The sequence below is a fragment of the Esox lucius genome, chromosome 21, assembly GCF_011004845.1.
Source record: "Esox lucius isolate fEsoLuc1 chromosome 21, fEsoLuc1.pri, whole genome shotgun sequence".
NCBI classification, from domain to species: Eukaryota; Metazoa; Chordata; class Actinopteri; order Esociformes; family Esocidae; genus Esox; species Esox lucius.
The window spans coordinates 26,557,259-26,582,213 of NC_047589.1; the positions used below are offsets into that span (position 1 = coordinate 26,557,259).

The window sequence follows — 24,955 nt, forward strand, 5'->3', positions numbered from 1 at the left end:
GCTTGCTTGCTTTCGAAACCCACATGAAATGCCCTCAGGCTTTGCTGCTGCGCGGTTGAGCGCTTAGGATTAACGGCCTTTGCCCAAGGACAGAGTTACAGATTGTTCACCGCGGTCAACTTGGGGATTCATTTTAGCATCTTGTTAACTAGTGGCCGGTAACTGCTCCGCTGCTCTGAGTGCTTGACTCCATGCTGCCCCAGGAGTCGTCTTGGAGGAAACACATCTTTATCCGTCATCTGAAATGCCCCTCCTACTAAGCCAACAGGGGGGTGAAATAGTGCCTCTGTCTATCCCTTGCTAAACTGTGCTCAGATCGGGTAAATTTTTTACTAAAAGTAAAAATAAAGAAAAAGTTCGGGGGGAAATGCCCCCCCCCCCCCCCCCCCCCCCAAAAAAAAAATGTGCAGTGTTATTCCAACAGTAACGTAATTTAAAACCCATCGTTCACATGTGTTTACGAGGGGGCGGGGCCAGGCGAGGGTGCGAGGAGGCTCTCCCCTGGGTTCACCGGGAGTTCACCGAGAAGACTGTAAACACGGATTGGAATGTGTGTGTTGGATGGCGGCACAGCTGTGGGACAGTGACCTGGCCTGTGGGGAGACATCAGACCAGCACACACGGCGTTTAACTACCTGATCTGTTCTAGTGCTCTCGTGCACGTTTCCTTTATCTCCCTCCCCCTCCCTGATATGTCCGCAGCCCCGCGGGTTTGTATGGGGTTGTGTTGCGGCCTGCCGTACTAGATGGCACGGAGGGTCCCTCTGGATAAACAGCTGTTTAGGTTTTAAATTGCACGACTTCGCACGAGGTGCGGCACGGGGGAGACGAGGAGACTTGGTGAGCGGTGCACGTGTCCCGGCGTGGAGGCTCTGTGTGGTTTTACGGCCCGGTTTTATAGTCCTCCTGACAGATTCTTGGAGGGACTTCAAAACAACAATATCCCCCTTTCACACTCTCCTCCCCCCTGTCCCCTGGCGGGGTCAAAGGCAGGTCAACTGTAAGTTGAAGCGAAGGGGCCGGTGTTCCGGTCTGGAAGCACGCCTTTCCTCCCCGCGCCTGCAGTCTGCCGCTGGTACTGTTTAACTTCTCGGTGCAGCCCAAATGGCAATTCCCATAGACGGCCACACAAAGAAACTCCGATTGGGAAATTCATAGTAAGACATTAGATTTGTCGGCTTTGTGTGGAGGACATCTTTCGCGTTGTTGTTATCAAGGTAGTTTTTTTCCCAACTTTCTTTTTATCATTATTGAAACGTCCAATGTCATTCCAGGTTACCTTTCCCCACAGTGGAATGTGTTACAAACAGAGAGCACTACCCCCCATAGCACACCCCACACTAACATGGCCCTCAGTTTCACCAGCATGTGGTTTTTCTTAAAACTTCTTGGTTCTAATGTCTTGTGTCTGTGTGTGTGTGTGTGTGTGTGTGTAGGCTGGGCCCATGTAGTGTGTGCCCTTTACATCCCAGAGGTCGAGTTCGCCAACGTGTCCACCATGGAGCCCATCGTACTGCAGTCTGTCCCCCACGATCGCTACAACAAGGTACGCAAACGGACACTCCCACTGTCTGTGTTCTGTGTCTCTGTGTGTGACGGTGTGCTTCTCTCATGTAGACGTGTTATATCTGTGAGGACCAGGGCCGAGAGAGTAAAGCTGCCACCGGAGCCTGTATGACCTGCAACAAACATGGCTGCCGACAAGCATTCCACGTCACATGGTGAGCCCCTTTCAAATGCAGAAAAACTTTATTAACATAATGTACGTGGTAAGCTTCATTCAAATACATACCACGAACATGTGTTAATAAAGCTGTAAGCTTTATTCAGAAACATACAACTTGATTAGTACATTTTTAGATGGTGAGACAATGCCAAATATGTAACTTATTTTTAATGGAGAAAAGCGCAATTTGTCTCAAACTTTCTTTTGCAGTTGTTAATTGTTCGTCAGACATCACAGTCTCTGTTAGTATAGTTACATGCCGGTCTTGTTTTTTCCTTCTCAATTATCTCACATTTAAAGCAAAACTATACCATGACAATGTTTTAAAACTTTCCTGCAATATTTTAATTCAATGTTTTCTTCTCCAAACACTTAATCCATTTGGCTTCAGCCCACTATTACTGTGTTACTGGTGTTTCTACTAGCTAACCACATTACAAATTCAGAAGCATGATCATTTAACTGACTTTATACGCAGTATACATTTTTATATAATTTTATATATATATATATAATTTTTCGTTTCAGTAAATGGTCTTATACGAAGAGACTTCCCCTAATGACTGCATACATTTCCGTGCTTGTAATTCTATTCCTGCCCCACGAAACATGGCCCCTGGCGAGGGCCAGGGTTTGGTTGACCCCTGGGGGTTGACCTAGGAGAAGTGACATCAGGTTTAAATGACCGTGGAAGCAGTCTCCCTGTTCTAGTCGTAAGACGCTCTAACTCCCCCCCCGGTCTCCTGTGTGCAGTGCCCAGTTTGCTGGCTTGTTGTGTGAGGAGCAGGGATCAGATGCCGACAACGTCAAATACTGTGGCTACTGCAAATACCACTACAGCAAACTGGTAAGACACCTCCCCCTCTCCTCCCCCCGTCTCCCCACTCTCCACGTCTCACTCCTCACATTATTGTCGTGCCGGGGGGAGTAAGAGAGTTGTCTCTCACCTCGGAAGTGTGGCGTCTGGTTTTGATTGAAAGGAGCTGGTGCGGTGTTGGTTCCCAGTGCCCTGTCAGGATGGAAGCTGTAAGGTTGGTGGGGGTCGCCGCTCGGGCCGTGGACCCGCGTTTGTTTCCTTGTTCTTGTCGGGGATTGAAACGAGTACACAGAAGTCCGTCTTCCCCATTCCCTGACCTTAACTTAACCCAAGCCTCTCTAATGGAACTTGTTTGCCTAAACTTAACCTTGCCCTAATGCCTAACCCTAAACCTCGCCAATAATCTCTGAATCTGAAAGTGGCGGCAATTCGAGCGCTATGCTCAAAATCTACAACTTATCCCTGAGCTGGAAATATGTTTTTTCCTTTTTTGAGGACCTGCCAGAAAACATTATGGGACATATTTTTCAGGGTTTACTACATGGATGTGGACCGCACGCACGCGCGCACAAGACAAGACCGCCTCTTATTTCTTGAATGACTTAGTACTCTTCTCTTGTGCCAATTCCAACTGCTGAAAGTGGAGCCGTCCGTTAATCGCAACCCCCCCAACAACCTCTGTCTCCCGCCTTTTTTTTCTCCCCCAGTCGCTCTGCCTCCCACCATCTTACCTATCTTCTCCCCCTTTGCCCCTCTTCTGTCAAGCCCCCCCCCCGCCTCCTCCCCTTCAACCCCATCTAATCTCGTTGACAATCAGCAATGCCTGCCAGGCCCTTTGTCCCCCCGCGCCCCCACCTCTCCGTGTGCTAAGCCTGGGCCGGGCACAGCGGTTTGGGTTACAGCAGCAGGGCGAGCTCCCCAGTGCCTGGAGGGCTCCCTGTACCTCCGAACCGGATGGCCGTCCCTGGTCCACCGGGCTTCCTGTCTGGGGCTGGGAAGAGGCATGGCTGGGTGAGGGGTACGGTTAGGCTCAGGAGATGTTGTCTGGGTTCATGTTGGCGCATGGAGCGCCGCGTGGGAACGCTGAACATTTACACCCACGTGCTCCTGCTCTCTCTTCCCATCGCCCTCTCGGTGTCCCCTTCTTTCTGTCCCTCTTTGTGTGTCCCTCTGTCCCGCTCTTTTCTTCCTGAATATCATCGCTCTTTGTCTCCCTCTCTTTTATTCCATCTCTCTTCCAATCCCTCACTCTCTGCTCCTCTTTTTCTTTCCCTCTCTGTTCTCGTCTTCTCGTGTCCCTCCTTCTCTCTGTGTCTTTCTATCTCCTCTGAGGGCTTTGGAGCCCCTGCTGTGTCAGGCATTAAGTGCCCCACCCGTGTGATTTGTCAGGAAGGAAAAACACACTCAAAAAAGTACGCGCACACACGCACAAGAATTAGGGGACTGTTTCTGTGATTTTAATAGAACTCTGGCTGTACACTTTCCGCTGTCCTGTAATTGCAGGCACAAACCACACACATACAAACACACACACAACCACACGAACACACACACACATAGATGACATTTTATGATGTTAACAAATGCTGGTTAAGGAATCCTTGTAGTTGTATTGATCCTGTGTAGGGGTTTGGATGGTCTGGTCTAATGTAATTAGGCTAGGACAGCATAGAGGGGCAAAGACGCAGATGACAAGGGATCAATGTTGGATCCCCCCCAATGTAGTTATCAGATGCCAAACGGCTTGACGAATGTCATGTTATGAACATGTGACATTTACAGGGTTTTGTCTTCCTGTAGAGAGTTGTGACATTGTCATGTTTTGACATTATTAACCCTTTTCATGCTCCTCTATTGGACCTATGATGATAGTTTTTTTACAGTCGGCCAGAATGGATTTAGCAGCAATGTTGTTTAAAAAAAAAACATTTGACTAGCCTGCTCCTTGTAAATTGCATCAACGTGCGTGTGTTGCGTGCGTTGCATGCTGTGTGCATCTATGCTGCGTCTGTGTGTCGTGTCTTCACTGCGTGTCTGCTGCGTGTGTCTGTTGCGTGTGTGCGTTGCGTGTGTGCGTTGCGTGCATGCGTGGTTGCGCCCTCACTACGTGTGTCTGTTGCGTGTGTGTGCGATGCGTCTTCACTGTGTTGTGGGCTGCGTGTTTCGCGCCGTACATCACCCTGATTCCAGAGGGAGTCAAACTCGTCTCGTACATGGTACACATTACCACATATACCGGCAGCCCCTTCACCTGGCCTCATTAGCATAGCTGCGCCTGTAATTATTTCTTCATCTGGCTTCTGTGCATTCATCTAGTCTCCATCTGGGCTGGGCAATACTCTGGTAACGTCAAGTTCCTCTCTACCTTTTAGCGAAGGCGCAGGGTCCGTGGTAATAGGGGCCTTATTGACTCCTCTCAGTGTTGGGATAAGCCCCCTGATCACCAAGACCACAAGGTAAGGCAGCCCCAACATTTGGTATCTCTGTTTCTACGTGACTGTGACGGACACTGCAACCATACGCCCTCTCTAGGCACACACGCACACACACGCACACACACGCATGCGTAGGCGCACACACACACACAGTAGGCAGACGGGACGGCGAGGCCCGGCGATGCTGAGACACGGCTAAGCCGAGGAGGGCATGCCCCTCGCTTGAACAGGTTTATGTCCTGGGTCAGCGGTGTCAAACGTACGCTCCACAGAACAGCTATTTCCTGCGTACGTTGTAATTGTTTTTTTTGGTGGGAAACAATCCCACACTTCAGCTGACTAAAACAGTCGTTGAAGGGGAAGGCTGGACAAGCGTGGGAATGCTGAAAATTCCCTAAAGTGATGATGGACCGACAATTTTGTTGCAAGTTGTGAGGGCCAGGAAACAGCCCATTTGAATTGCGGCACTTCGGACCTTTGTGTCCCCGCAACGTGGCCCTCTGGGTAAAACCAGTCTGAACGATCACGGGATTGCAGTCTCTATTATGTTGGAGTGAACACAAGTCAGTCACTACTGTTAAGACACTCAGAGAGAGCGTATGGTTTTCTGTCCACTGTCATCGATACTCTATTCTGGCGTTGGGCCTGTTCCAATATCTTACACATGCATCCTCCCTCCCTTAGTTTCTGCTGGTCTGAGGTGACAGCATAGATTAATCCTTATATTGGAACCCAGCCCTCCTCTGTCCAACACCATTAGATTTGTTTCTTCAACTAGGGCAGGATGCATGTTTAAAGGTATCCCAAATTAATGACATGGTTCTACACAGAATGGGGTCTTTCTGCTTGCAGAAATCATCAATAAACACTCTGACCTGCCGTAGACCGGGCAGGTCATTATTCGGTTGTTGTCGATGTCTGTAAGCAGGAAGTTTCTCTCCTGTCTGATTGTCATGTTTTCGCTTTTGAACAGGACCCAAGTCTGGCCCATGCATCCTCCATTATGACACTGGGGGGAGTCCCGCGCTCCATTAATCCCTTTCTCTCACCCGATTGGTCAACTACTGATCGTTCTTTTCTATTGGATCCACCTCCTGTGTTTTTATTGGATAATGTGCCCGTAGTTCATTGCCTGCTTCTTTGTATATTAGTTGTAGTTAGTGTTTTTACAAATATTTTTATTTTATTTTTTGGACCTTTTAAGATAGATATTTTTGTTTAGTTTTTTGCCATCATTCCTATCATGTGGTATGTGAGTGCTTTGAGCATGTTTCTCGAATTGCATGACAAGTCAACTAGAATGAGAAATGAATGAGCTTTTAACTTTGCTTTTTTGGTAACACTGAAAATGGGTCTGCGTGCGTGCCTGTGTGCGTGCGTGCCTGTGTGCGTGCGTGCCTGTGTGCGTGCGTGCCTGTGTGCGTGCGTGCCTGTGTGCGTGCGTGCCTGTGTGCGTGCGTGCCTGTGTGCGTGCGTGCCTGTGTGCGTGCGTGCCTGTGTGCGTGCGTGCCTGTGTGCGTGCGTGCCTGTGTGCGTGCGTGCCTGTGTGCGTGCGTGCCTGTGTGCGTGCGTGCCTGTGTGCGTGCCTGTGTGCGTGCCTGTGTGCGTGCCTGTGTGCGTGCCTGTGTGCGTGCCTGTGTGCGTGCCTGTGTGCGTGCGTGCATTTGTGTGTGCATTTGTGTGTGCGTGCGTGCGTGCGTGGGTGTGTGAAAGCAGAGTTAGCCCAGTTGTGAAGTCTCCCTGTGTTTCCTTCCTTGCCCTGGCTTTTGTTATACTGCCTGATTTGCATTAGCAGTTGGACCCCCTCCCCCCCTCTCCTCCCCCTCCCCTCCACATTCCAGGGTCATAGGTCAGAAGGATCAGATGTGTGTGTGTGTGTGTGTGTGTGTGTGTTCATTTGTGCCTACCTATTTCCAAACCCCGCAGCCAAATAACAATGAGGGCTAAAAGCCTGTCCTTCCACTGGCCGCTTATACAGCCTGCAGGAAAATATACACAAACACACTGGCTGGTCAGAGAGCCTGGTGGAAACTCCACAAGGGAATTCCTGCCGGTCTGGGCTGGATTATTTCCCCCCTCCTGTCTTTCAGCCCCTCTTTTTTTTCCTCCGTGTCTCCAGCTCTGATAAGGGGGGAGCCTATCAGGGTGTGCAAGGCGAAAAAGTGGATTTTGTGTGCGTTTGTGTGAACACTTTGACCCTCTCGGCCTAACTCTGTCCGTCAACGCGTAACACTGGAATGTTAATGAGGAACAACAAGGGATCCCCCACCCTGTTACACAACCTGAGAAGGTACCCTGAGAATACGACCTGGCATCTGCAAGGAACCGGGACAGATGCAGGTGAAGTGGAGAGACAATAACACAGAGGGATTGAGGTAGAGCCCCAGGAAAATGGAGGAATTGAGGTAGAGAGGACAACGGAGATTGTGGTGGAGAGCCAGGAATACCGAGAGATTGAGGTAGAGAGACAGGAATACAGAGAGATTGAGGTAGAGAGACAGGAATACAGAGAGATTGAGGTAGAGAGACAGGAATACAGAGAGATTGAGGTAGAGAGACAGGAATACAGAGAGATTGAGGTAGGGAGACAGGAATGCAGAGAGATTGAGGTAGAGAGACAGGAATGCAGAGAGATTGAGGTAGAGAGACTGGAAAACCGAGAGATTGAGGTAGAGAGACCGGAATACCGAGAGATTGAGGTAGAGAGACCGGAATACCGAGAGATTGAGGTAGAGAGACCGGAATACCGAGAGATTGAGGTAGAGAGACCGGAATACCGAGAGATTGAGGTAGAGAGACCGGAATACCGAGAGATTGAGGTAGAGAGACCGGAATACCGAGAGATTGAGGTAGAGAGACTGGAAAACTGGGATTATGATGGACAGACAGGAAGGCTGTGATTGAGGTAGAAAGGACGACAGTGGGATTGATGTAGAGAAAGATTGGAATACATAGTGGATAACAGAGTAGTAGCGGATCACCAAGGAGTGGACCTAACATGGGGATAGAGGGTGACTGGGGGGAGGGATAGAGGGTGACTGGGGGAGGGATAGAGGGTGACTGGGGGGAGGGATAGAGGGTGACTGGGGGGAGGGATAGAGAGTGACTGGGGGGAGGGATAGAGGGTGACGGGGGGAGGGATAGAGGGTGACGGGGGGAGGGATAGAGGGTGACGGGGGGAGGGGTAGAGGGTGACGGGGGGGGGTAGAGGGTGACGGGGGGAGGGATAGAGGGGGGCGGGTAGAGGGTGACGGGATATATAGGGTGAGGGGGGTTAGGGGGGATAGAGCGTGATGGGGGGATAGAGGGTGACGGGGGGTAGGGGGGATAGAGGGTGACGGGGGATATATAGGGTGATGAGGATGACTGGGGATATATAGGGTGAGGGGGGTTAGGGGGGATAGAGCGTGATGGGGGATAGAGGGTGACGGGGGGGTAGGGGGGATAGAGGGTGACGGGGGGGTAGGGGGGATAGAGGGTGACGGGGGGGTAGGGGGGATAGAGGGTGACGGGGGATATATAGGGTGATGAGGATGACTGGGGATATATAGGGTGATGGGGGGGTAGGGGGGATAGAGGGTGACGGGGGATATATATAGGGTGATGGGGGGGTAGGGCGATAGAGGGTGACGGGGGATATATAGGGTGATGGGGGGAGGGGGGGGTAGAGGTTGGTTTGTGGGAGTGAAAAGGGAAGAGACCCTTCTGGATGAGGGTCGATGGTTGTCATGGTGCTGTGTCGATATCATGTTAAGTTTCATGCCGTCTCGCAGGATCACCGCAGGTGGCGTGTGAGGGTGTGTGTGTGTTGCTAATAAGTGTGCAGTAAGCGCATGACCGAGGTGTTTGCTGGGGTTCTGAAAGGTGTAGATTTGGGGGGTGTGTGTGTGTGTGTGTGTGTGTGTGTGTGTGTGTGTGTGTGTGTGTGTGTGTGTGTGTGTGTGTGTGTGTGTGTGTGTGTGTGTGTGTGTGTGTGTGTGTGTGTGTGTGTGTGTGTGTGTGTGTGTGTGTGTGTGTGTGTGTGTGTGTGTGTGTGTGTGTGTGTGTGTGTGTGTGTGTGTGTGTGTGTGTGTGTGTGTGTGTGTGTGTGTGTGTGTGTGTGTGTGTGTGTGTGTGTGTGTGTGTGTGTGTGTGTGTGTGTGTGTGTGTGTGTGTGTGTGTAAATTGAGTTCTGAGTGGTTTAAGCTAGGGATCTGATTGGGTAGAATCTATAACTGGGAACACCAAAAAATAAGGGTCTCATATGTTGCAGAGACGTTTTATTTCTGTTATGCACAGTTTTATAACCTCAGACTGGAGCTATTAAATGTAAGATGTTTTTTCCCTTTTTTGCAGTCTCTCTCTCTCTCTCTTTCTGTCTGTCTTTCATTCAGAAGCAGCGTCATAAGTTGTGGACTGGAGCAAACCAAACACTGATATCTCTCATCCTCCACATTCCTACCCTTCCATAATGCTCATCCCCTCTTTCTTTCTCTGCAGAAACATAAAGAGAGAGACCGACACAAACCCAAGCACAAGAAGACCCTGGAGCTCTCCCCCTCCCTCGCTCCTGCTCTCATGGTGGCGTCAGACAAGGTGAGTTCTGCTCAGGTCCCTCAGTCTCTCCGTCTCACTCTGTGAGTTTAATGTGACACGAAAGGACTTGCTCTGTTAAGTATTAAAGCTGGACTGACCTCTCTCATGCTCTCCCGTCCCTCTCTCCCGTCCCCTCGTCCCTCCTGTCTTCCCTCTCATCCACCTCGCTCCCATCATCCTTCTCCCTCTCAGAGCTACAACAGTGGTGGAGTACCCTCCATGCCTGCCTCCTCTCAGAAGCGATTGGATGACAGCACCGCTCGCTTCACAACCGCCAACTTTCAGGAAGTGCCAGTGCACTCTGGGGGTGCTAAAGATGCGTCCCAGGTGGGTTCAGAAGGAAAACAGGGGTCGGAGGTTAAACAGAACAAGAAGAGCGTCACCGGTCATGTGATTGGCGGTCAGCGGGGACGCAAGTCTCTCACACCTGGGAAACCACTCCCCTCTGCTGTGGTCACTACGGCAACTTCTTCAACAGCCGCCTCCTCCACTGGAACCTTTCATCAAGGTGAGATTGATGGGCTGTGCGTGCGCCTCTGTCTCAAGGTGTCCTGGATGTCTGATGTGGTGTATTAGGCCTCGAGCCTCACAGACCATCAGGTCCAAGGGCCTGACTACAGAAGAGAGACAAAGTTATTTTGGATATTGCGCGCGTGTGCACACGCACGCCTATTTATGCATTGGTTCCTGCTTGGTTTTCTAATGTGTGCATGTATTAAGTCTCCAATCAGCTTCTCTCTTTTTCCTAGGACTCCTGCTGTCCAATAAGACGCCCTCCACCATGACTCCTCCCACCTCTGATTTCCTTGGCTTCTCTGACCCGTCGCTGCGCTCAAGAGGCGGGGACTCCTTCTCTCCGCCTTCGTTCAGCCGCTGCCTTGTGAAGCCCGGTGAGGTCACGGCCCCGGAGGGCATGGCATCGCTTGGAACTTTTGGCTCTATGATGTCACTTCCTGCGAGTGGCGGCATAACCGGCAGTAAACTGTATGAGAACTCCCACAGCGAGCCAACGGGGAACGTAGCCTCCACTGCCGGCTACAAACGTCCCCAGCCCTCGTCATCCTCCTCCTCCTCTTCGTCAGCGACCTCCTCCGCTGGGCCAGGGATCGGAGTAGGAGGAGGAGGAGGAGGGGGGGGGTCAGAAGGCGGAGGGGAAGAAGGAGTGAAGGGCAAGAAGAAGAGGGGCAACTGGAGGAATCGATACGGACCTTGTTTTAATGTTCCGGACAGCAAGGCTACGGACGGACCAGAGCACCACACCACCCCACTACCTCTCCTCCCGTCCTCCTCTCTCTCCTCCTCCACAGCCTCTCCTTCCCCCTCCTCTACCAGTGCCCTGCCAGGGCGGCCCGGAGGTGGTGGAGGTCTGCTGTCTGCTGGTGTCAGTACTGGAGCCCAGAAGTCTCCTTCCTTACTCAACGGCAGTCTGCAGAGTCACAGAGTCACTTCCACTCCCTCAGCCACCGGTAGGACACACCCTGTCTCTCTCTCCCTGTCTCTCTCTCTCTCTGGTAGGGGACACGCTGTCTCTCTCTCTCTCTCTCTCTCTGGTAGGGGACACACCCTGTCTCTCTCTCCCTGTCTCTCTCTCCGGTAGGGGGGACACTCTGTCTCTCTCTCCTTGTCTTTCTCTCTCTGGTAGGGGACACACCCTGTCTCTCTCTCCCCCTGTCTCTCTCTCCCCCTGTCTCTCTCTCTCTCTCTGGTAGGACACACACTATTTCTCTCTCGTTCATTACCCATTCTATCAATGCATGTTTTGTGTCAGCAGCTGGGTAATGTGCTGTTGGGGACCCTGATAACTATGGTCATATAAAGCAATAAAATAGAACTGCCTACGGGCTCGCTCACACACGCCGGTAGCTCCGGCCGGGAGTGCACCTCTGAACCATGGGACAGGATTAATCATCAAACCCATTTTGCGTTGTTGAGGCCAATCGGTACGATGGCTTTTCTACATAGACGGTCCGGTAACTGTATTTGACCTAGCAGATCGTCAGGTAAAGTGAATCTAACAGCGAGGAGGTGGTCCGGGCGGGGGTTTGGTGTGTGGGGGAAGAATCACCTGAAGTCAACGCATTTCACGTGCAGCTGAGATGTTTAAGAAATATTGCACCCTCTTGACTACGAATGCTTTGCTCTTTCAGCTTTGCAATTTGATTATTTGTGCAGCCCTAGGTCGCAGACATCTTCGCTCGCCTGTCATATGTGTACCATGCAGAAATACATGTTGAGCCACACGCAGAAATACATGTTGAGCCACACGCAGAAATACATGTTGAGCCACACGCAGAAATACATGTTGAGCCACACGCAGAAATACATGTTGAGCCACACGCAGAAATACATGTTGAGCCACACGCAGAAATACATGTTGAGCCACACGCAGAAATACATGTTGAGCCACACGCAGAAATACATGTTGAGCCACACGCAGAAATACATGTTGAGCCACACGCAGAAATACATGTTGAGCCACACGCAGAAATACATGTTGAGCCACACGCAGTGCACAGTGCTAGAATCGCCTTCTGCCTTCCCACAGGAAGCACTACACTCTTCATGAAATCGGGTGTCTTGTTTTCATTGGTGACGTCGGTGTTGGGGATCCCTCTGCTACGAACAGCGGTCAAAGGGTTAAAATGAGTTTAATCTCCCGTGTGGGCGAGGTTTAGGATTAAGGTTAGACCACAAAACCGGTTGAGGTTTATTAAGTCTTGTGTGGTCGAGGGTTAGAATAACAAAATGTGCCTCATTCCTTGTGTGTGGAACTGGAATCGTTGGAGTCTTTGACTCCCTAACTTGATGTCGTTTTGCGGCTACGTGCTCATACCGCTGCCCCTAGTGGACTTACTCAACATAACAACATAGCCTGGTTTGGTAATGGGAGGAATTAGCATGTCGCCTCATCCCCTGGAGTTGAAGGGTGTGGTGAAGTCATAGGATGTTAACTTAGGATCACAATCCAGGTTACATTTATCTCCACCTACATTTTATTTGGGGTATATAAAAAAAAATAATCAAAATGCTGACTGATGTATGTTCAGGACTAACCGCAATGTGCTGTTGTGGATTTCAAAAGGCGGGGCTGTCCCAATGACGGCATGAGGGCTTTCTGTGATAATAATCCCGTCCAAATGCAGTCAGTCAGTGTCACCCAACTTAAGATGTACAGATTGGAAGAGCTGTTCTTTCAATCCATTAAGTAATTTTTTTTGGCACTGAATGAGAGGGATAAAACCATTACTGGCATGAGAAGAAGCCCCCATCTGTGGGCATGCGGTCCTATTTGGCCAAGTTGTCTTCCCCAAAGGCAAATTATGTATTTAAAGTAGTCATGGGGAGGAGAGGAAATCTCCAGAGTGTTGAGACTCAGCGCCTGGACATCCCCAGGTAAAGGGGAGGGATGGAGCCGAAAATCCCAGGAGCGGATAGATTGGATGGAGGGGAACTCTCAATTAGTGGCTGTTGTATTAGACTGCGTGAGTGAGGGAGGAGGTTTAGAGTGCTGTGAACCCCAGTGGACTAAAGTGTGTGCGTGTGCGTGCGCACGTGCTGTTTTCTCTCACACACACACACACACTGAAGTGTTCTTGTTTCAGCTTGTGTTCTGTTGCTTGGCAACGTCATCAATGCTTTGGAGTTCCCTTCTACTGCAGGAAATGTTTTTCCTTCTTCCTCTGCATCTCTCATAATAATCAATCTCATTGTTGTCCTCATTCTCTCTTCTTCAAAAGCCATGGGAACTATTGGCACCCTTTGTTATTCTTCTGAACCTAATAACACAGGTATCTTCCTGTGTGTGTGTGTGTGTGTGTGTGTGTGTGTGTGTGTGTGTGTGTGTGTGTGTGTGTGTGTGTGTGTGTGTGTGTGTGTGTGTGTGTGTGTGTGTGTGTGTGTGTGTGTGTGTGTGTGTGTGTGTGTGTGTGTGTGTGTGTGTGTGTGTGTGTGTGTGTGTGTGTGTGTGTGTAATTTTTATTTCTACAGTAGATTTCAGTACCTTTTTTTTCTGGGGTATAAATATGAGGGGACATCCATGTCAAACTCCCTTAGTCATCTAGCAACATGGGAAAGGTCAGAGAACACACAAATAAACAAATAAAAAAAGACAATAGGTTGTTGAGATTCAGGAATGATGCACTGACATTTAGAAAACAAGAGCTACACATCTAGAAAAAAAAAAATCACTATTAGGGTAAAATGATCCTCAGCATTCCCCCGGACAATGATCCTCAGCATTCCCCCGGAGTCACAAAAGGCATGTTCACACTGCACCTTAGCCCAGGGCTAATGGCCTCCAGGGCTCAACAAGTGTTCACAATTGTTTATTTTGAGGTTGGCTATCATCACCCTTAGCCTAGGGCTAGCAGGCCCTGCTCTGGAGCAGGGTTAGCACCGACTTTTCAGGGCTAGCGACAGGGTGGGCATTTTGATCAACGGATTATAGTAGCGTAACATTGGCTACTGTAACATTATTCGCATGCCAGAGAGAATGTAACATTTGTAGCTTATCGTAGAATCTAAAATGATATTGTGTCGTATTTGTCCGTTAGACCTGTCCGTTAGTCTGTTAGAATACAAGTGTGAATCCTTAGCCTAGAGTCAAAACTTAGCCCAAGTTTAACAAACTCTTGTGTGAACACAGGCTAAGCTAACCCTTAACCCTTGGCTAAGATTGCCCAGGGCTTTCAACAATGCAGTGTGAAATGACCCAAAGAAATACCACACTGACTACCGAAACAAGCTTGCAGTGGCCGTCCCAGCCCTCTAAACTAACTCTGCTGGGGAGATTTGCGTTAACATATGGTGTCAGATCCCTTGTTATGTGTTCTCCCAATATAGCAAACATTATATAGGAGACCAGTCAGTGCGGTTGTCTTGTTGGAGGGGGTGGAGTTCTCCAAGGACTAACTGCAGGGTAGCCAAAAATCGTGTCACACATTTAAAAAAGGATTTATTGGTGGATATGTAAATGTTTCTTTGAAAAGAAATTACCTGTATGAAGGCTTCGAATACTCTAATTTTCCAGCTGATGAAACAGCCATGTCATTTTCTCATAGTCTTAGGGTGCCAATAATTCCATAACTAGGACTAGTGATCCTTCCATCATGCCCTGTTAATGTTTGATAGTTCAGTGTTGTGGGGGTGTTGGGGTGTGGGGGCGTAAACGGTGCAGGTTAATGTTATCTGGAGGGCGGTTAATGTGGGTGTTGTATTTTGCAGTATAGGCAGAACTCCCTTAACCAGCTCTGAAGCTCCACATGTCTCTCGTGTGGAGGGGGGGGTGGGGGGGTGTTAAGTCCTTATTGATCAATCTGATTGATTCCCAAATGGACAGTTCTGCGCCAATGTTGCTGAGCTAATGAAGATGGTCAGCATGCGTACACACACACACACACACTCGCCTCCCAGTCATCCAGTCCTCTGTCTTGTTCATGATTAACTAGAGGCCATAAAAGCCTATTAGCTACATTTGTTCCAGGTAGACATGACTAATGTAGCCACGCAATTTATCTATTGGGTCAGTAGATATTTATAAATATAGGATAGGTGTAGTGTGATGTTATGGGGCCAGTGGATATGTATAAATGTAGGCTAGGTGTAGCGTGATGTTATGGGGCCAGTGGATATGTATAAATATAGGATAGGTGTAGTGTGATGTTATGGGGCCAGTGGATATGTATAAATGTAGGCTAGGTGTAGCGTGATGTTATGGGGCCAGTGGATATGTATAAATGTAGGCTAGGTGTAGCGTGATGTTATGGGGCCAGTGGATATGTATAAATGTAGGCTAGGTGTAGCGTGATGTTATGGGGCCAGTGGATATGTATAAATGTAGGCTAGGTGTAGCGTGATGTTATGGGGCCAGTGGATATGTATAAATGTAGGCTAGGTGTAGCGTGATGTTATGGGGCCAGTGGATATGTATAAATGTAGGCTAGGTGTAGCGTGATGTTATGGGGCCAGTGGATATGTATAAATGTAGGCTAGGTGTAGCGTGATGTTATGGGGCCAGTGGATATGTATAAATGTAGGCTAGGTGTAGTGTGATGTTAAGATGTAGCTGTTTATATGTTTAATAAACCTGTTGTAGTTTGCTATACCCGAACTAGAACACCAGTGTTCACCCGTCAGAGCTTGTTCGGATGTCTTTTTCAAGCCGGGAGCCTATTGGTTATCAGCACTTTATTTCCATGACTGATCCGAACAGTCATGGCTCTTTCCTGTCCCATGGATGTTCTGTGAGCAATGTGTTGGGAAGATCAAATCGCAGTAGACACTAAAGCTATCCGCTGGCAATAAGCATGGCCTGGTGAGAGTCTGATGTCTGTTGGATTTAATTTGTGTTACCGGACTAGCGGGTAATGGCAGGAAAGTTGATGAGGTTTGAGTGAGGCTGGACGGAATCGTTGTGGGCCCCAGTACGTTTGTTATTGTTTGGTTAATAAAACTATGAGGTTGGTGCAGCAGGGGGAAGAAATCATTTTGTTTGTGCTCTTATTTCCAAGGATTTTAGAGGGTCACAAGCAGCACGGTTTGCCTCGAGCTCTTAGTAGTGATATGTCGGTTGTGGTGTTAATCTGGTCAGGGTCTTTGTTTATCACTGGACCGTTTTGTGTTTGCCTGTATTGTTTCTGTTGTTGTCTTGTCAACAATATTGTATAACTTTGGTATTGTGTAGACGATTGTATGACTTCAGTAGTGGTTTTGGGGGTTTCTGCAGTACGTGATCTCTAGTTGTCTTCGTTCTCTCCATCTCTCTCTTCATCTCTCGCTCTCTCTCTTTCTCTCCGGCACAAAGCACTCTTGTTCTTCCTGTGAATGTGTTCTGCTCACAGCCATTCAGCCTTTTGTGGGGTGAGGGGGGCCTCTCTCTATCCTCCCCCTCCTTGCCCTCCCTGGGGGTCACTAGGGGGCAGACTTTATCCCAGCTAAGGTGTGCGTGCGTGCGCGTGTGTGCGTGTGTCCATGTGTATGTGCGTGCATGTTTGTGTGAAATCAATAAAACAGCAGCAGGAACAACAAACACCAACGTAGAGGGCAGGGTCTGTGATTGGTGAGTCTGGGGAGTCACATGAATATGAATGGAGGCTCCTGCTGAATGGAATAGAGTGTGTGTGTGTGTGATTTGATGTGAGTCATCAGATTTCTTCTAGTGATTCTGGGTCATCTGTGTGTGTACTGCTGTGCACGTGCTGTTTGTGCGTAAGGACATTTGTGGTTCAGTCCAGAAGGTTCACGGTGTCAGGTTTATTTCCATCATTATTCACAAGGATGAAGGCTTTCATAATAATAATAATAATAATAATAAATAACGAGTTTATTATGACGATGGTCACATCTCTTTATAGGTACGTTCTCCAGTGGTGACGTCTCCTCAGGGGTGGGACCTGTTGCTATGGGTGGGGCTAACTCTGAGTTGCCACAGCAACAGCCGCCTCCCTCCCTTGCTCCGCCCGCCCCCTTCACCGCCACAGCCCCCCTGACCAGCACTGCCTCCTCCCATGTGAGTATCGGCTCAGGCCACGCCCCCCCCCCCCACGCCCCCCCTCTCCCCCCCCTATAAAGATCTACCTTGACACGGATTCTAAACGTAAGTTTGGCAAAGTATAAGGAAAGATGCGCTGGCCTGCATTGGCTCTTTGTTTGTTGTCATTCCACATGACACCATGAGTATCCATCTGTGACCCGTGGCCATTATTTCGGCGCACACACACACACACTCTGCCGTGATGTGCTCTGACAGGCACCATAGAGGACAAGAACGGTGGGAGAGTTGCACTCGAATCCCAACCCCCACCCATGCATAGTAGAGCAGAGCTGGGACCTGGGGAAGCAGGATATCATGCCTATTTACTGCACATAGAGGACTTACAGCCAGTTCCAGCACAGTGTCTGCGTGCATGCTTTGCAAATAGGAATGTGTGTGTGTGTGTGTGTGTGTGTGTGCCAGCCAGCATGCATGTCCGGTCACCCTCCAGGTGTCGTAACTGTGTGTCTCCCTGCAGGTCAGTGGGCTGCCAGGTCCGGTGTTCAACATGGCCCCATCCCACATGTTTGGAAACCGTCTGAACCCCAACTCTGCCATGGCTGCTCTCATCGCGCAGTGTGAAGTCACCCCTGCAGGTGGGAGCCCACGTGTGTGTTTGATGTCATGGGTGGACGCACACACACACAGGCATTAAACACTTTCACGATGTTGGCGGTAGGCCGAGACAGGGGAGTAGTTGGCGGTAGGCCGACACAGGGGAGTAGTGGGCGGTAGGCCGACACAGGGGAGTAGTGGGCGGTAGGCCGACACAGGGGAGTAGTGGGCGGTAGGCCGACACAGGGGAGTAGTGGGCGGTAGGCCGACACAGGGGAGTAGTGGGCGGTAGGCCGACACACGGGAGTAGTTGGATGTGGGGTAGTTAAGTGCTTCCTGGGGTTTCAGTATTGCCTGTAGCTATTGATCCTGACCTCGAGAGTTTTTGTTTCTGTCTTAGTACCATCTTGTAAATTCGCAAATGCCAGCGAACCACTGTGAAAAAACAATCCAGTAAAGCCCCTCCAACTAGTATTCAGTAGTGGAGGTTTCTGAGCTCTGACCCACATAATGAACTTTGACCTACTGCGGAAATAGTCTGGTTAGCAGCGTTTTTGGTTGAACACAACAAAAATGTTTAATGAATATAGTTTTCGAAAACTGTGTAATTGTTTATTGACATAATAGGTCAAATTTCAGTTAACGGTTGATTAATTTGCCAATTGGCAACATGTTGAACTTGTGGCTCCCAGTTTAATAGTGGTGGTTTCCATGTTTTCCATTTGATGTGAATGCAGTATAAGCTTTTAAATGACAGAATGGAAAGAAAAGAAGGCCTGATATTACCGAAAATCTTACCAAAATGTTGCCGTTGTTATTCAATAGACGTAACGACAGAGAACAGCCGAAAAACGTCACAGTGGTTAAAATGGGAATTCAGAAGTGGAGGGGAGCCAGTGTGTGGACTCCAGTGCCCATGCAATTAATTACCATCGCACGGTGGAATTAAAATAAACGTCTGGTCTGGAAGGTGGCGGGAGACGGACAGTGAATGTTGTGCGCGTGAGAGAGATGACCGCATGTTAGGTAATGTGTGTTTTGTTTGCAGATCAGGAAGTAGGAGATGGAAATGGCACTGCAGCCCAGGGCTTCCCCAGACGGGTCTCTCCCAAGACCGCTCTCTCCCCACGGTGAGTACACACACCGTTTCTCCCTTTTCCCCAAGTGAGTGAGTGCGCACACACACACACACACACACAAAGTATTGCTGGTGAGCCCCTATTTACATTCCACACAAAACACTTCCCCCACCCCCCTCTCTTCTCTCCCCCTCTTGCTGGCCCCTTGTGTGTGATTGGGGGGTCTCCTTCCCTCCCACAAACACACAACCGATTTTGGTCTCCCTCCTCTCTTCTCCTTTTTCTCTTTCCCCTGCAGGCATGTTCTGTCTCTTGTGTGAGTGTCTGATTGTGGGAAACGGCCTTCAGCTCCACACTTTTATTTTTGCCCGTGTATCTTTTCAGAGAGATATTTAGGCCTTTTCTCTCTTTTTTTTTTTTGTTGTTCTTGTTTTGTTCTTGTTTTGGGAAGTGCGTGTGTGTCTGGTAATGGGTGCGTTTTGAGCAAAGGTTTTGTTTGACTCACAGGATGGATAGTTGAAATCAACAAGGTTAGTACCTTCAATATTTATTTAAAATGGATGGGTAATGCTAAGAAACAATGGGTTAAGGCGGGTGTGCGCGTGTGCGTGTGTGCGCGCGCCCGTCCGTCCGTCCGTCAGAAGTGAGATGGAAATGCATAAATGCTACTCTCTTCCTCAGTTTGTTGCTTATTCTTGAAACGTGAAGTTTCTCCTCTTTTCTTCTCTCCATCTCTCTTTCCCTTCTTAAACGTCTGTTCTCACAGACAGATTTATTAAACACCCTGTCTCTCTCTTTCCCCCTCTTTCACACAAACACACTCAATATAACTCCTTATCAGTAATACACACTGTAACAACTGACATTCATTTAATTTGTAAATCCTCTGTGTCTATTTGATGATTTTATTTTTTTTACTTCTCCAATCCCTCTTCTCCCGCTCTCCTTTCTCTGCCTCTCCCTCCAGTTCCCCTCTAGGTGGACTGCAGATCTGGTATGACCCTGCAGGGTCCCTGGGGTCGGGCTCGGGGCTGGGGTCGAGGTTGGGGTTAGGATTGGGGGCGCAAGGGTCTGGCCAGGTGGGTGGAGGGGACACAACAGCGCCCCCTGTGGCCACGTCTATAGAACAGCTGCTGGAGAGACAGTGGAGTGAAGGACAGCAGTTCCTCCTGCAGCAAGGAGCACAGGGAGATGGTGAGACCTCCCCGAATGTAATGTACTGACCTGCTGTTTGTATCTGTCATCTACTGACCTACTACCCTCTGTATCTAATGTCCACTGACCTCCTATTGTCTGTATCTAATGTCATCTACTGACCTAATATTGCTTTGTTTGGATCATTTAATTTTGATGGTTTAATATGGATCCAACCCCGTCTTCCTCCCCCTCTCCCCCACCCCGTCTTCCTCCCCCTCCGTCTCTCCCCCACCCCGTCTTCCTCCCCCTCTCCCCCACCCCGTCTTCCTCCCCCTCTGTCTCTCCCCCACCCCGTCTTCCTCCCCCTCTCTCTCCCCCACCCTGTCTCCCTCCCCCTCTCCCCCACCCCGTCTTCCTCCCCCTCTGTCTCTCCCCCACCCTGTCTCCCTCCCCCTCTCCCCCACCCCGTCTTCCTCCCCCTCCCCCTCTCCCCCACCCCGTCTTCCTCCCCCTCCCCCTCTCCCCCACCCCGTCTTCCTCCCCCTCTGTCTCTCCCCCACCCCGTCTTCCTCCCCCTCCGTCTCTCCCCCACCCTGTCTCCCTCCCCCTCTCCCCCACCCCGTCTTCCTCCCCCTCTGTCTCTCCCCCACCCTGTCTCCCTCCCCCTCTCCCCCACCCTGTCTCCCTCCCCCTCTCCCCCACCCCGTCTTCCTCCCCCTCTGTCTCTCCCCCACCCTGTCTCCCTCCCCCTCTCCCCCACCCTGTCTCCCTCCCCCTCTCCCCCACCCCGTCTTCCTCCCCCTCTGTCTCTCATAGTGTTGGGGATGTTGAAGTCCCTCCATCAGCTCCAGCAGGAGAACAGCCGCCTGGAGAGCCAGATCAAAACTCTGACCATGAAGAAAGAACGACTGCAGCTCCTCTCTGCTCAGCTGTCTGTGCCTTTCACTCCAGCTACCACTGCCCAAGGTACACACACATGCGCGCGCGCACACACACCACTGCCTCGCCTCTCCCTCACAAGCACCCAGACTGACCATGATATTGTGTTTCAGATGTGAAGAGTGACTCATCTCTGCCCATGCCCACTCAGGTAAGGCCTTTGTGTAGCTCCTGCTTTCAGGACACAGAGTGACTGGAATGATGAGACTGTGTGAGGTATACTGGTTCACCATGCCCCCCCCCCCCCCCCACCCCCATTTCTCTCTCAGGATAGCGTGTCGTGTGGCCGTAGCAGTGGAGGTTCGACCTCCTCCCTGTCCACGCCTCCCTCGGTCTCTCACAGCCCCCCCCAGCCGCCTCAGCTCAACGGGGTTGCTATGGGAACCCTGATGCTGGGTGGGGGGACGGGTCTGGGGTTGGGGGGGGCCGCGGGGGCCCTGAACGGAGTCATTCAGACCACCTGCAGCCCTCACACCTACACCCCAACATCCGCCCCGGGAACCAGCGGCGTCAACAACAGGTACGCGCCGTCCTGACCGCCTGGAGGCCCACCGGGCTCTGTCCTTCTGCCCAATGAATTCTCTCTGTCTTTGGCTGCCAGCTGATTTGCTTATCTTTTCTCCCTTGCTGCTTTTCTATTGGATTACTGCAGCTCAGCTACTGCTAAAAGCAGGTGAGAGAATGTATGCCTGTGTGTGTGTGTGTGTCTGCGTGCCTGTGTGCAGGGGCCTGTGCACGTGTCCGTGCACACACAGGCAGTCTGAACTGTGTGTCTTTGTCTCCAGGTCGGGTACTGTGTCTGAACAGCAGAGGATGTTGCTACACCAGCATCAAGTACAGCAGCTGTTCTCCTCCCAGTCGTCTGTGGTAAAATTACTGTCAACACCTCTTTTACACCACGATCCCTCCGCTACACCACCGACACCTCGTACGACACCTCCATACGACACCTCCTCTACACCACCGACACCTCCGTACGACACCTCCATACGACACCTCCGCTACACCACCGACACCTCTGTACGACACCTCCATACGACACCTCCGCTACACCACCGACACCTCCGTACGACACCTCTGCTACACCACCGACACCTCCATACGACACCTCCGCTACACCACCGACACCTCCGTACGACACCTCCATACGACACCTCCGCTACACCACCGACACCTCCATACGACACCTCCGCTACACCACCGATCCCTCCATACGACACCTCCGCTACACCACCGATCCCTCCATACGACACCTCCGCTACACCACCGATCCCTCCATACGACACCTCCATACGACACCTCCGCTACACCACCGACACCTCCATACGACACCTCCGCTACACCACCGACACCTCCATACGACACCTCCGCTACACCTCCGACACCTCCATACGACACCTCCGCTACACCACCGACACCTCCATACGACACCTCCGCTACACCACCGATCCCTCCATACGACACCTCCGTACGACACCTCCGCTACACCACCGACACCTCCGCTACACCACGATCCCTCCATACGACACCTCCATACGACACCTCCGCTACACCACCGATCCCTCCATACAAAATAAATTGATCAAAAATATATTTATATGAATAGAAATATTTGGTCTGGTGTTTTATTTATATACATTTTTCTCTCCACATATAAAACATACTGGGAGTGACAGAGAAATTAGGCGGGGTTTTTTTTTTTTTTTTTTTTTCGACTGAAACCGGAGATGCTGGAAAAGCATGTTTAGAAAGTAGAAAATAAACACAATGGAATTGAAAATGAATCGCACCAAATGTACAGTAAGGAATGCTAATACATACTAATGTGATGACGTCTCTCCCCCTCCAGGAGCAGCAGCAGGTCTTGTTGTATCAGTTAATGCAGCAACACCAGGACCTCCAACAACTCCAGTCTCTGTCCTCCTCCCAGCTTCCCTCCATCCCCCACTCATCCGCTCAGCCGCCCGTCACCACCCACCTGTCGTCCTCCAACGCCCACGGCCAGGGCACCATCACGGCCAATCCCTTCCTGGCACTGCACTCACACCACCCCGACACAAACGCGCACGCTGGCGCCCACAAGCCCCGGCTGGCCGACAAGGCCGGGTCTGTCACCGGACAAGAGAAGACCTGAGCCACAGGACATATCTCTCTCTCTCTCTCTCTCTCTCTCTCTCTCTGTTTATTTGTCGTTCTCTCATCCTCACTTGTCCTTCCACCCGTCTTTATCTCAGGGGTCTTCACCGACATGTGAACTCTGGACAGTACCGTGCCTTCAGCACACAAGCTAGCCCACTCAGAACCACGACGACTGGGACAGGGGTGACCGGGACACTACACACGGCCGACTGAGAACGCAGCTCTGCCGGAAACAATGGCTCTCATTGGCCAGTTTCACTCATGGGAGGAGCCCTGAACATGTTGCTGCTGTTGCTGACCTGTCTGAGTGTATGGACCAGCATAAGACCTAACTAGAGACCGCTCTGATTTAAGACTGTCTGACCGGCTGGCTGGCTGACTGATTTACCACGGAAGCCTTGCTATGACTGTCTCTCTTAGCTGTACCTACCTCACACATACACACACGTAAACACACATACATGCCTGCCTATCAGGGCCCACAAACCCTCAGCATCAGCCAATTGGAATTCACAATAGTCAGGACTGGCCAGTAAGGGTCCAATCCCTAAGTGCCTGAGGCTGAGTGGGCAGGGTTACTAATGCTCCTCTTCCTGTCTCTCCTGTCAGATATCTATTATTACCATATTACTGGCTATCTGGTTGCGTTTCCCTGGCAACAGATCACACAACCCATTCTGAGAAGCTGGAAACCAGGAAATGTATTTTTGCTGAATTCAGAAAATACTGAAGCCAACTTTATAAATGATCTGTTTTTTATTTATTTAGCATCTGTTTGTGTAATAATGGGTACAAGCTAATATATTTTGATCGGTGCCCGCTGTTCTTTCAAGGATTGATTTTATACTACTGTTAAAATTTTTCACACTCAAATCTTGCTGTAAACGTTGATGGAGAAAGTCTGTGTCCTGTATTTGAAAGATAAAACTACTGGTGAATAGTGGTGGATGGTGGTTATGGTGGTGTTGATGTATATAGCTGTTATTGTCCAAAGGGTTGTGGATTCAATAGCACCGTTTTCTTTTGTTTTTTTACCTCGTTTTTGTAAATAAATAGATCTTTTCTGATGGCTTCGAGGTGTAAATAAATTATTGTGATTGGCTGTGCTGGTTTGAAGGATAGCCAATGAAGCCACATTTTGTGTGTGTGTGAATCTTAGGACCAGACTAATGGTGGCTGGACACAAAGTATTAATTTATTTTTATATGTGCAGGGACATTGTTTTGCTGTTTCGCACCTTTTTTTTTTTTTTCTCTCTTCATTTTTGGTTCTTACAAATGTCAGTTCATACAAATTCACCTTGGGGCTGTTTTTCAACCTTCACTTTAGGTTGAAAAATCACAAAGCCTCCTCAAATGTTTGTATTTCACCTCACCAAAATAAAGTAATGTTCTGGATAAAGGAAAGGAGTGCTGGTGAAAAGACGAGCAGTCACTGCGTGTTCTGTAGGTAGTGGGGTATCAGTCGACTGAGAAGATCGATAAAGATTGATCAACAGCTCTGTTCAAGTACTTTTTTGTAATATGAATTTTTACGCTTTGGTTGAATAAAAAAAAAAACGGATCTACCTCCCCTAAGCCTGCTGTCTTAAAACGTGTTTTCTTTTTGTTTAGCCCCTTTACCTCATCTTTGGCTGGATGAAGGGTTGACAAACATCCATGGTCTTGTTAGCTGCCTTCTCTCCACTGTTTAACTGTTTCGGCATGTCCCTTCCCAGGGTCCCCCTGTCCCAGCAAACACATACGGTATACCCTTGTCTCTGATTACTTCCAGCTGCCTAGCTCTGTGTGTGTTTGTGCGCGTGCACACGCGCGCAACATGCAACATCTGCTTCGGCTCTCGGAAATTAAAAGCTCACTTTCCCCTCACATCTCAGCCCCCCCGGCCACTCTTCAGCCCCCCGCCCTCTCAGCCCTGTCACTCAAGTCCTGGCTGTTTAAACATGCCCCCTGCCCACCTCTTTGTCCACCACTCCTCCTCGCTGGTCCTCCACATCACCCCTTTCTCCTCCTCCATTCAATC

General features: G+C 50.0%; 1 protein-coding gene and 1 long non-coding RNA gene across 20 annotated transcripts in view; one reads left to right on the plus strand and one right to left on the minus strand.

Annotated features, from left to right (window-relative positions):
* Window positions 1-24,510, plus strand: part of mllt10 (MLLT10 histone lysine methyltransferase DOT1L cofactor) — a 49,130-nt gene extending 24,620 nt beyond the window's left edge. For 5 of the 8 annotated variants that reach the window (XM_034289229.1, XM_034289232.1, XM_034289231.1 and 2 more), the window contains 17 exons: window positions 1,437-1,546; window positions 1,618-1,721; window positions 2,480-2,573; window positions 4,916-4,999; window positions 9,458-9,553; window positions 9,746-10,061; window positions 10,303-11,019; window positions 16,906-17,060; window positions 17,563-17,680; window positions 18,688-18,769; window positions 19,686-19,912; window positions 20,672-20,821; window positions 20,908-20,945; window positions 21,064-21,314; window positions 21,447-21,467; window positions 21,580-21,661; window positions 22,644-24,510. In XM_034289229.1, coding sequence (XP_034145120.1) covers window positions 1,437-1,546; window positions 1,618-1,721; window positions 2,480-2,573; window positions 4,916-4,999; window positions 9,458-9,553; window positions 9,746-10,061; window positions 10,303-11,019; window positions 16,906-17,060; window positions 17,563-17,680; window positions 18,688-18,769; window positions 19,686-19,912; window positions 20,672-20,821; window positions 20,908-20,945; window positions 21,064-21,314; window positions 21,447-21,467; window positions 21,580-21,661; window positions 22,644-22,928 — 2,930 coding nt within the window. In that variant the 3' untranslated portion in view covers window positions 22,929-24,510. The remainder of the gene's footprint in view (window positions 1-1,436; window positions 1,547-1,617; window positions 1,722-2,479; window positions 2,574-4,915; window positions 5,000-9,457; window positions 9,554-9,745; window positions 10,062-10,302; window positions 11,020-16,905; window positions 17,061-17,562; window positions 17,681-18,687; window positions 18,770-19,685; window positions 19,913-20,671; window positions 20,822-20,907; window positions 20,946-21,063; window positions 21,315-21,446; window positions 21,468-21,579; window positions 21,662-22,643) is intronic. The other 3 variants (XM_034289235.1, XM_034289236.1, XM_034289233.1) reach the window with 2 other exon arrangements.
* Window positions 21,606-22,361, minus strand: LOC114829903. 12 transcript variants are annotated; one of them, XR_004575046.1, is made up of 6 exons: window positions 22,324-22,361; window positions 22,213-22,291; window positions 22,081-22,159; window positions 21,870-22,014; window positions 21,745-21,836; window positions 21,638-21,680 (listed from the first exon to the last, which is right to left on the minus strand). It is a non-coding gene; the product is annotated as an uncharacterized LOC114829903 (long non-coding RNA). The 12 variants fall into 12 exon arrangements; XR_004575044.1 differs by having other exon boundaries at window positions 21,606-21,680; window positions 21,791-21,856; window positions 21,890-22,159; XR_004575038.1 differs by having other exon boundaries at window positions 21,606-21,680; window positions 21,791-21,836; window positions 21,870-22,159.
* Window positions 24,511-24,955: the final 445 nt, after the last annotated feature.